The following is a 12559-nucleotide window of genomic DNA, read 5'->3' as shown; positions in this document are numbered from 1 at the left end:
TGAAGCCAGTGCTGAAGTGGTCTCATATGGAGCAACCCGAGCGGCGTGACGGCGGCTGCGGATGCCATATGCCCCAGGAGCCTCTGAAAGAACTTCAGTGGGACCACTAGTTTGCTGTCGAGCTCCCTCAGACAGTTCAGCAACAGGCGAGCGCGTTCCTCGGAGAGGTGCGCTACCATGGTGATCGAGTCCAGCTCCATCCCGAGAAAAGAAATCCTCTGCACGGGGGCGAGTTTGCTCTTTTCTCGGTTGACCTGAAGCCCCAGTAGGCGGAGATGCCGAAGCACCTTGTCCCTGTGCATAATCAATTGCTCCCGCGAGTGGGCTAAAATCAGCCAGTCGTCGAGATAATTGAGTATGCGAATGCCCGCGAGCCGAAGGGGCGCTAGGGCACCCTCCGCGAGTTTGGTGAAGACCCGCAGAGACAGAGAGAGCCCGAAGGGGAGGACCTTGTACTGCCACGCTCGACCCTCGAACGCAAACCGCAGAAATTGGCGGTGGCGTGGAAGAATGGAGACATGGAAATACGCGTCCTTCAGGTCTATGGCTGCAAACCAATCCCGAGGACGAACGCATTGGAGAATGCGCCTCTGCGTGAGCATTCTGAACGGCAGCCTGTGCAGACAGCGGTTCAAAACGCGCAGATCTAGGATTGGCCGTGACCCACCGCTCTTTTTGGGTACGATGAAGTATGGGCTGTAAAACCCACTCTCCATCTCGGCTGGAGGAACCGGCTCGATTGCACCCTTCGCCAGGAGGGCAGCAATCTCCTCTCGCAAGACAGGGGCGGACAGGGGGTTGACCCTGGAGAAATACACGCCCGTAAACTTGGGGGGCCGTTTGCGAACAGAATCGCGTAACCGAGTCTGATTGTGCGTATGAGCCACCGCGAGGGGCTGGCCCGCGCTAACCAGGCAGGCAGAGCCCTCGCTAATGGAGTCATCGCTACAATCGCTGACGTACCAGCGGTGGGGCAGCGCGGAGTGGGTGTGCTGATCCGGGAAGCACGAGGGTCCCGCGGAAGAGCTGGAGGAGAGCGATTCGCTCTGGCTCCACACCCTGACTCCGGAGAGAGGGCTGGAGGGCTGAGGGAAGGGAGACCGTCCCCCCAGCGCTCGTGAGCCACTGGCGAAGCACGTAGAGTCTGCGAGCCGGAAGGCAGCGCGTCCCGGACTGGCAGAACTCGTGCAGTCACATCCGGGGAAGGGAAAAAGTGCTCTTTTACTGATGTTTTGGTGGCACTGAAAAGTACCGTTGTTATCGGGGCCCCGCCCTCCAGCGGGGAAAGAGCAAGTTTCCTCTTCTCCGGATGGCCTGTCTCAGGGACGCTTCGCGGTCCGTTTACCGGACTTAACGGCGCCCTGGGCAGGAGGGGCTGCCTGCTTTCGAGGTGAACGCCGCGCCCGCTTGGCCGGAGGCGGGGGCGGGGCAGCACTCGTTGGCGGGCGCCCTCGGCGAGGAACAGCGGAGGTGGATGGCTCGGCGGGCGGAGTGGGCTTACGGCCACGCCGATAGATGACATTGCCCATCGCATCCGACTGCTCTTTCACCGCCTTGAATTCCTGGGTGAATTCACCGACGGTGTCGCCGAACAGGCCAGCCTGGGATATGGGCGAGTCAAGAAAGCGAACTTTGTCAACGTCGCGCATATCGGCCAGGTTTAGCCAGAGGTGGCGTTCCTGAACCACAAGTGTGGACATCGTCCTCCCCAGCGCACACGCGGCGGACTTAGTAGTCCGAAGAGCATAGTCGGTCGCGGTGCGCAGCTCATGTAATAAGCTTGGGTTGGACCCGCCCTCGTGCAGCTCTGCCAGCGCCTGCGCTTGGTAGCGCTGGTAGGTGGCCATCGCGTGCAAAGCAGAAGCAGCCTGGCCCGCAGCCTTATAAGCTCTGGCTCCGAGGGAGGCAGACAACCTTCAGGCTTTGGACGGGAGGCGGGGCAAACCCCGCCACGTAGAGGCGCCGCGCGGACAAAGATTGACCGCGATAGCGCGCTCCACTGACGGGATCGCCTCATACCCCCTGGCAGCTCCGCCGTCAAGGGCGGTGAGGGCGGAGGCACACGCAGCACGGGCAGAGAAAGGTGCCCTCCAAGACTGCGTGAGCCTACTGTGCACTTCCGGGAAGAAGGGGACGAGAGGCTTCGAAGGCTTCGCCTTCTGGTCCTCTACGTAGCACCCATCTAGTCGGTCCGGCCGCGGAGCTGGGGGATAAACCATCTCCAACCCCACGGCCGAAGCAGCCCGGGAAAGCACGGCTAACATGTCCGCTTCAGGATCCGATTTGACAGCGCTCACCTGCCCGGAGGGGGCGAGCGGGTCCGGATCTTCGTCAGACAGTGAAAGCCCACCCTCCGATGCCGCGGAGGACATCTGATCTCCGGTGTCAGCGAGTGTGAGAGCTACCATCTGGTTAGACGGATCACTCTCACCACCCGAAGCTTGGATGGAGCGCCGTGAGGAGCGAGAGGTCCGCGAGCCCGTGGGCGGCGGATTATCTCCCGCTGAAACCCTCAGATCTGCCCGAGCGCCCGCTGCTTTTTTAGAACAGGAGGCAACTGGGGTGGCTCGCTCTCTTGCGAAAGTTAGCCGCGATCTTAGCTGTGCAACGGTCATGGCATCGCAATGACGACATGAACCGCCCGCGAGCACCGCATTAACATGCTGGACCCCCAAACATGCAATGCAGTGATCGTGTCCATCATCCGGAGCCAGGAAACCCCCGCATCCAGAAACGCACAGTCGGAGCGCCATCCTGAAAAGGACGTGCTGCACGACTGTGTTGCTCTTTTAGGAAAGTTTGCAACTATACGCACCGCTCTGGAGGACCGGACCCAAAGAACCGCAGGCAAGGGAGTAACCCAGCTCGACCGTCTGCCACCGCGAAGACCCACTCTGGACCGGGAGACACACTCGTTCGCTCTGAAGTGCTGATCAGCAAGAGGAACCCTCATCGACTCACTCAGAAAGGATCTGAAGCGAAAAGGATGGCGTCTGCTGGCTTCAGGTGTGCTTATATGCTGAGATAATTGCAGATGTCGCACACCTGCGCAAGCTTACGCTGCCAATTAATTCATTCATTGGCCCGTTCAATACTCTCCAGACAAGCGGCTTCTGATCCGAATCCTCCCAATGCGTGGATTTTACAAATCAAATCCACTTATAGTGCTGAAGTTCCCCCCGAAGGGGAACCTATAATAACAAACATATGGTGGGAAAACTGAGATCAAAAAGAAAGGACTTCATCTGAAATCACATACATTTCCACTATATTGTTGTTGAAAAACAGTATGTCTGAATTCAAAAAGTAGACAAAAGTACAACAATGTACATATAGTATGTCCAGATTACATTCATGTTACCCAAGTTCAAAAATAAATCCAAAAATCATTAGAATATTATGCAGAGGTCATCTTCCATGAAAGCATTTTTTAAATTTCTCTCTATAAAAATTCCACTTTTGATTAGTAACATACATTGCTTAAAGTAATTTTCTCAAATTGTAGATTTTGTTAATCCCCTAATTCCAAATTTTCAAGTAGTGGTGTCCCAGACAAATATAGTCTTATCCTAACAAACCTATCACATACATCAATAAAAAGCTTATTTATTCAGCTTTCATGTGATTTCAAAAATGGACCATTTTGACACATACACATACACACAAAAGGTCAGAACTTTTAAAAATATTTTAAAAATAAGCTTATCCAATGGTAAAAGTAGTTTATAAATTAATTTAACAATTTATTCCAGTGATTTTGATGATGAACTTTCAGCTTCATTACTCCAGTCTTCAGTTACATGATCCTTCAGAAATCACATTATTATTATTATTATTATTAATATTATTATTAATAGTAATAAAGGCAATAATGACTGGAGTGATAATTTCACTTAAAACTACATACAATAAGAAAGCAGTTTTTATTTTTATAAATATTTAACAATTTGAAAATTTTTTACATTTAGTGAATCCTGACTTGATGAACAGAATAATTTTCTTTAAAAAGAACGCATGAAACTTTTGACCTGTAGTGTATATATGTTATAGATTGTAATTTAATTTTGGATTTGGCCTAGGTCAAACTAAACTAGGTCAGCACACAACCAACCAAATACCTTACAAATGTGACTAATCATTTTATTTTATCTTCCACAGCACTGTGAAGAGAACAAGTTCATCTGAGCATGTCGGTCCAAACAACAGGAAGGACAGTGGTGTGGACTCCAAAAACAACCGCACACGCGCCGGGTCCACTGGGAGCAATTCCAGCTGCAAGAAAACCACAGAAACGTATGAGAATAAAATCAACTACATTAATTAAAAACAATGAATTAATAACTTTCCTTTTTGGCTCAACCTCATTGTAATGTGTTTCCTCTCTGTCATCCTACAGCAAGCAGAGAGAGCCTGTTTTCAGTGCAGGTAAGTGTTTGGTGTGCTGTTCACTTCTAATAGAGTTTGTGTGTCTCTGAACCAAGACGGAAGAGCTGCAAATAAAGCAATGGTTTTTTACAGTCATTGGAAGTTTCAGAAAGTACAGACTCTTGCCAAGAGGATGTGCTTAAAATAAATGGCTGACCGCCCAGAAGTTCTTTTGTTTAGATGAAATGCAGCTCAATTAGTAGGTGGACAGATGTTACTGTGGGATAGTGGTGAATTTAGGCATAACCAATTTCAAGAAAGCTGAATTCATCTTGTGCACTGTCCAGTCGTGGCTCATGAAGGTCATTGTCGTGAAATTGCTGGATTTGCATTCACTGTTTCAGTTTATTTCACCTATCGCTATTTATTTTTTTCCCATCATCAACACCAAAAATGTTTTTTCTTCTCATTTTTTTGTTTGTATAAGTTTACCTAATTGTATTATTATTATTTTGGTTATTAATATTTCTATTATTAATTACTATTATAATATAATTAATACAATTTAATAGGGCTGAACAATGTATCGTTTGAGCATCGACATCGCAAAGTGTGTGTCTGTAATAGTCACAATGGAGGATTAGATTCTTTATTAAAGACTAAAACATAAAGATATTATTAAATATTATTTTTTTTATAATTTATACAAAATTTACCATGTTATTTAACATTTTAATTGTTCAGTTTCTGTACATAAATATTGTTAGTATATATATAAAGCACTGTTTATTTATTAATTTTTGCATTTAAATTATTATCATTTATTCAGGTGCGCTGTATAGAAAGAGACTTTGTCATCCCTGTTGATCTAAACTTATGAAATCCTCCAAAAAAATAGCTATACAAATCATCTAGTGAAATTATATTCATATGGCAATATACAGTTGAAGTCAGAATTATCAGCCCCACTGTTTATTTTTTCCCCCAATTTCAGTTTAACAGAGAGAAGACTTTATCAACACATTTCTAAATATAATAGTTTTAATAACTCATCTCTAATATTTGATTTATTTTATCTTTGCCATGATGATAGTAAATGATATTTGACTAGATATTTTTCAAGACACTTTTATACAGCTTAAAGTGACATTTAAAGGCTTAACTGGGTAATTAGGTTAACTAGGCAAGTGAGAGTAATTAGACAAGTTATTATATAACAAAGGTTTGTTCTGTAGACTATCAGAAAACAATATAGCTTAAAGGGGCTGATAATTTTTACCTTAAATTTTTTTTCTTTTTATTATTTTTTTTATTTAAATAAAACATATAAGACTTTCTCCAGAAGAAAAAAATATTATCAGACATACTGTGAAAATTTCCTTGCTCTCTTAAACATAATTTGGGAAATATTTTAAAAAGAAAAAAAATTCTAAGGGGGGGTAATAATCCTGACTTCAACTGCATATTGTGGCAAAACAAAATACCTAATGTTAGATGTTTCCTATATCATACAGTCCTACAATATAATATAATATGTAAAAAATAATATAAATACATTCTTTTTTGCATTTTTAAAACTGTTAATTTGTTAACTGAGCTAGACATATAATATAATATAATATAATATAATATAATATAATATAATATAATATAACATAACATAACATAATATTATATAACATAACATAATATAATATAATATAATATAATATAATATAATATAATATAATATAATTTAACATTTTACTTTTTTCTACATATAACATACATACAGGTCTTAAGCAAAAAAATCACACCATCTATTCCTCTATTATACCTCAAAACAGTTTTGGTCAGGGGCTTCTCAGGCTTTATTTTTGGAAAAGAATAGAAAGGAATTGAGCCGCAGTTATTGAGATTGTCAGAACGGATTTGATCTGGTGTTGGTGTACAAGCAGAGCATTCTGTCTGTGCAGAATAAAACAAGCTCTTCTTCCTGAAGGCAACATCTGCATGTTCCTTACTGTACATTTGACCCAGTTACTCTATTTAACTGTCCTAAAACATTGAAGGCGAGACACTGCAGGAGAAAAAGGGAAAAATAACTAACCATATTTCCCCATCACTTAATTAGTTTTTTGCATAGTTTGCATTGTATTCTAAAATTTACTATTTAAATATGCAAATAGATCATTATTAAACTAAAGTTGCTATCATTGAATCGTTGAATTTCTTGAATTTTGCCTGAAGTCAGGTTCAAAATGCTTTGTTTTGGGAATCTCTTTTCATAAGTCTATAATACAGAAAAATAATGTGATAAGTCAGACAAAAGTACATTTTCATTTTTTTTTTTTTTTTGCAAACATATCCCTCTGTAAAAACCAAATGATGTTTGTTGTGAGTAAGTGCTTTAAAATTAAGATTTATGGTTCAGTGCAGGAAAAGAAAACTCATTTTGAGAACAGCCTTAAAAACATGAACTGTAATTTAAATCTGCAGACACAATTTGATGAAGTGCAATAAAAGAAAATTTAGAGTGGATTTTCAATGCTTTCTTTCCATTATGCTGATAACACACGGGTCAACTTTTTGAGCAATGTTACTGGGCAACCTTGGAAAATGATGCCATAAATGACGAACAAAGTGAGACACAGGGCAATTAATTAGGGCAATGGATTACAGATACAATATCGTTGCCCATTTGAAATAGGAAAACAATTAAGCAACATTGCTCTGAAAAATTACCTGGCAAAAATGCTCAAAATGTTGCTGTGTGTATTAACCACATAAGACTTTATGAAGAGCCACTTCATGAAAAGCCAAAAAGCCAGCAATCTCAAAATCGACAGCTGCAAGAAAAGTTTTTATCTGCAGTGTCTCAGCCTTAACTACAACAGTTCCACAAGTTAAAATTGTATATAGTAGGATAGGAAATGAACCAGCAGCAGGTTTGCTGGTGAATGAAACGAGTCTCCTGGAAGAGTTTGTAGAGTGATTTCTCAGATCTGTCAGTCTGTGATCTTGAGCAGAGATCTGCTTTTCCTTCAGTCGTCTTTTGTCATCTTACGTCACTGTCTCTGTCTCTGTACGTTCATGAAGGGATGCGACGTGTGACACACTGCAAAGGTAGGCACTGTTTGTCAACTGACGCTTGCGTGAGCTACTCTGTGGACTTAAAATTCATGAAATAAAATAATTATATATTGACAGTAATAACATATCAGCATACTAATGTGAATACAGCTGGCAGACAAAGAATCAGTATTTAACTGCCAGATATATTGGAGTTTCTAAGTCATTTCTCTTTAAAGACCGCATGAAATCACCTATTAGTTTTCATATATATTTGTGTTTTAAGATGAGATCTCATTGATGAGACCTTTGCAGAATCATGACTGTGTGTCAGAGTCAGTAAACTACCTAAAATATCAGATATATTTACCTTTTTATTACAAGCTTAGTGTTGATAAGAAGTGTGCAGCTGTATTTGTGCATTAACAATTGTGAATATAGTAAAGTTTATTATTAATATTTAATTGTATTATTATTTATTTGAAAATATTTTGAAAGTAATAATAACAACGTTATTACTATTAATGCTTTTTAGTCATTAAATGAAAACTTGGTTTTAGTCTTTGTATTTTGTATGTCACCTAATTACGGAGACACGGAAGGGACGTGATGGTGGAGAAAAAAATGGGTGGAAGAAAAAAAAACTAGGTGGGAGAAAAAACTTGGGGAGGGGGGAATAAAAATTGGTGGGAGAAAAAACCTGAGTGATAGGAAAATTATGTTTTAAAAGTTTTTGTATTCCCTCGCAAAACTGTTTTCCACAAACACTTCCTGTTCACTTCAACATCTCAACCCTCTTGTTTTTTGCTGGGATTCTGTCATATTTTACCATTCTATCCCGCCATCATCCTATCATTAGTGTAAGTATTTTCCCACATTTCTTAAAAGAACGCTAAAATGAATATAAAAATTTCTTCATTCACTTTCTTTCCATTAAAGCTGTGCGCCGATCATCGGCTTTCATATAAAACCTCTGAATCAGCGAATGCATGTATAAGCGCAGACAGACTCGTTCCGTATTATAAACTGATCCCTGATCAGCTCTGTACACCCTATTTAAGAGGAGCGAAAGAGCAGGACACTTTGGGATTCGGTGTGTGTTTAAACAGACAAATACACTTAATAATATGTAAACAGGTCCGTTCTGTGTGTTTTATTTTAAACAACAAATTTTCTCTTAAATGAGCACAAACAACCACTAAAGTAATGCTTTCATTATAGATCTGTGCATTCTTAATGTGGCACCTCTGTTATCAAACAAGACAAAACAAAAGCAACATTTGCTTCTCTTCACTTGTTTGATAGCATAGGTGTCACTTTAAATGGTGTGTACAGAAGCTGATCTGGGATCAGTTTACCATATGGAGCATCCATACAATACATGCATTCACTGATTCAGAGGTTGCATATGAAGGCCGATGATTGACGCACAACTTTAATAGAAAAAGAAGTGAATGCAGACATTTTCATGCTAATTTCAGCGTGTTTTCAGATTCAACTATACCAGAAATATGGTAAAATACAGCAGGATAAAATGGTAAAATATGGGAGAATCTCAGCAAAAAACAGGAGGGTTGACTTGTATGAAGTGAACAGGAAGTGTTTGTGAAATAACAGTTTTGCGAGGGAATGCAAAAACTTAAAAGTAAATATTTTCCTGTTTTTTTCTCCCACCCAGTTTTTTTTCTTTTTCACCCATTTTTTCCCCTCACCATCACGCCCCTTCTGGGTCTCGTTACTACAGGGTCTCCAATAAACCTAAAATAATTTTTTTTATTATATTTTAATAATCATTAAGTAAAGATCATGTTTCATGCAGATATTTGTACATTTTTTTTGCTATAAATACATTAAAATAGAATTTTTTATTATTTATTAGTAACGTGCATTTCTAAGTACTTTTTTAAAAAAACAACGTTAAATGCAGTTTTCTTAATGTTTAGTTTTTTTGGACCCTCATATTTTAGATGTTTACATAATTGTATCGCAGCAAATAATGTCTTATCCTAATAAATCAGTGGAAAGATCTTGTATAATTCTCAGCTTCCAAAAAAATACCTTTATGAGTGGTTTTGTCACAAATTAAGTTTTTTGTTTAGCACAAATCTTTGATTTCAGTTGGTCTTTAAGATACTTTTCCTTTACATTTGTTTCCTTTTTATTTGTCTGTTTCTACTTTAAAAATGAAATAACGTCCCTCTACACAGTTAACACTGATCTTCCAGTAACTCCAGATGGTACAATAATCAGAAAAAATCAATAACCAATAAAACTCCACCGAGTCCACAGAGCAGTCTTGCATGAGGGTTGATCAGACAAATGTGTGTGTGTGTGTGTGATAGAGGCTCAAATCCTTCCTCCAGATCTACCACCTTTCCTAGTAAACGCACTGTGTGTGTGTGACAAAGAGCTGTGGTTGTTTGCAGTGGTGCTGTTTCCCTGTGACAGCTCTGGGTGTTTTGCTCACTGCTCGTGGCTCTTGTTTTTCACATTCACCACAGGGACATGACGCTCTCCTGCAGACACACAGCATCACAGTGAAAGCCTTTTACTACAGTAGTTTATTGCTGCCTTTTGCTTCACACATGTTTTTGTTCTTCAGTCCACAAAGGGCATTTTTGATCCTGCATCAACAAGCTTTTCTGTTTTTTCTCTGAAATTGGACGTTGGTGTTTATCCTAAATCACAAGTTAAATGTCACACAGGTCAAACACAAAGTATTCTTCATTGACGATGCAACAGTTGGTGAATGACGAATTTGCATTTGTTATGCAGTAGACACAAAATACTATGAACATATAAACGCAAAAATCAAAAAATATCAGTTTGTTTCTAGAGTTTGTGGTTTTCCTTTAGGAGTATCCCATGTGCCTTCTCTACCCATTGTTATCCACACTGAAAAAATCATTTTCATAATCAGCATTTTTGTCTTTTTGGTTCAACTTACGGATTTAAATTAAGATATTTATTTTTTAGCTTATTGATAGATTTGGCCTAAAATCATGTCTTGGGTTTGCATTTAATCACTTGATCTAATTCAAGATAACACTTCAGAAGTAAAAGTTCTCTCTAAAACAAAACATCCCAAATGTTTTGCTCAAAATAGGAAAAAAAATAAAATATTAAAGAAAATAAAAAATGCCTGAAAATTGTCACATGAGACCAGGCTTAAGCCTAGTCCTAGACTTAATATAGCATGTATGAGTAAAATAATTTGCAATGACTTAAACAAAAAATGTGTCAGTGTGATAAAATAGTTTCAAGATGCATACCAATCATATACGTCATTTATTTAAAAAAATTGCTTAATTACTCTATTCAGTGGTTCCCAACGTGGGGATCAAAGTGACAATGAGGAGGTGTCGCATGCTGATATTCAAAAATATCCTATATGGCATTAAACTATTAGAATTACCATATTTTTCCATAACCTGCAAAAAATAAAAATAGTATTTATAGTAAATAAAAAACCATTAGCCTTTCCATTATTTTTCCATTGGATTGCAACCCCTGGGGTTATTATGCTAGATTAATGACACAGCAATAGCGTTAGTTGCAGCAGATTGATTTTACAGCTCTATGTGTCACCTTAAAGGCACTCATGTACATTAAAAATCAAGCTAACGACTGAACATAGAGGACGATTTCCAAGTCTCCAAAGATTGTCTTCAAAATTAAACCAAGAATAGGCTTGTGCTGTAAACATTGCCCACCATTTTCATTAAGTAAGGTTAATATTAAATTAAAGAAATTAATAATGACTATAAAAATTTTATGATTGCACGTTTTTGTGTTGTCAATAAGCTCACATAGTTCCTACTGGTGTGTGAGCACCATTGTGTGCAATGTTTATGGGCTCTATTTTGACAATCCTTTGTGCCATGGCGCATGGTCTTACTGGGTTGAACTTATTCTCTTAATGAGTTATATGTGTGTTTTGAGAATAAACCAATCACAGTGTCATCTTACATTCCCTTTAAGAGCCAGTGCGCTGTGCCATAGTAAGTTGCAGAAGTAAGTTTCCACTTGGAAGTGGAAGAACACTTCCCTAGAGAGAAAACAGTTAAACAGAGCATCTACAGCGACGGAATAACAGATGAGCCTCCGCATTGTTTACTTTCACTTTCACTCTCGTGGATAGGGAAGAGTGTTGTAAGCACAGACATATATTAGCCTATACATAATTAATTTTGTTTGTTAAGCGCAAATATTTGTTTCAAAACTATTTCTAAATTCAGTTCCAGCAAACAAATAAATGAACAATAATAACAAAGTGTGGTCAAAAAAATGAGTTCTATCCAAATACACATACTATGCCCCATATGGTCTAAAACCTGACAGGACAAATCTAAGCTTGTTTTTAATTAAACAAATATAAATATGCATTTAATAAATAATACTGCTAATAATGATTACTGATTAAACATTTTACAAAAGCAAATTGTTATGAATAGACTGAAAAAGCTTCCAAAGATAAAGAAGGCATGAAGGCAGTGGTTTTTATATTTATGTATATTTATATTGTATTTTATATTTATAAAATAATAATTTTTGTAATAGTTTAATCCTTTATTTTTCATTTGTAAAGATATTTGCGTATTGCTGTACATTCTGTGTGTTTTAAGCAATGTGCAAGCAAAGCATACAAATAATGTGCTCTGCGCTGGACAGTAGACCAGCTTTGATCTGGTCTTTTGAACCGTCTAAGTTCTCAAAATAGTAACGTGCCAGCAATGTGCCTCAACACGCCTACTTTTTTAGACCAGAACGCCTATGGGCACACATTTGAGCGCAAATGCCTTTGCTATTTAAACAGCGTGATGCAAAACATCAAAACGACTCTTGCGCCGAGCTGAAACTAGCAAACAATAATTGCGTCGTGCCTTGCGCCGGGTGTATGATAGGGCCTTGTATGTTTATAGCCACCTCCGAGTATAGTGGGGGTCCCAAATCACTGGAATTGTAATTTTGGGGGTCGCAAGCTGAAAAGTTTTTACCTAATTTAGCGAAGGACTATTCCTAGCTTAAGCTAAACCCTGTTTGTGGAGCCCATATTTGCTTATAACTAAAATTGATTGTATTTAACCCTTTAACTTCCACTGTAATAAAATAACTTTTTTGGCTACATTGTGTTCGTGACACC

General features: G+C 39.4%; 1 protein-coding gene across 34 annotated transcripts in view; it reads left to right on the top strand.

Moving 5' to 3' along the window:
* Nucleotides 1–12559, top strand: part of eml1 (EMAP like 1) — a 120750-nt gene that overhangs the window by 82737 nt on the left and 25454 nt on the right. For 20 of the 34 annotated variants that reach the window (XR_015512780.1, XR_015512779.1, XM_087289542.1 and 17 more), the window contains 2 exon segments: nt 4159–4293; nt 4397–4425. Coding sequence is in view for 31 of the 34 variants with exons in the window: in XM_087289542.1 (XP_087145668.1) it covers nt 4159–4293; nt 4397–4425 (164 nt within the window). In the remaining 3 variants the exon portion in view is untranslated. 34 annotated transcript variants of the gene reach the window in all.

The sequence above is a fragment of the Danio rerio genome, chromosome 17 (assembly GCF_052040795.2).
Source record: "Danio rerio strain M-AB ecotype USA chromosome 17, GRCz13ab, whole genome shotgun sequence".
NCBI classification, from domain to species: Eukaryota; Metazoa; Chordata; class Actinopteri; order Cypriniformes; family Danionidae; genus Danio; species Danio rerio.
Note: the sequence above shows the minus strand (reverse complement) of the source record. Positions and strands in the feature narration are given on the sequence as shown.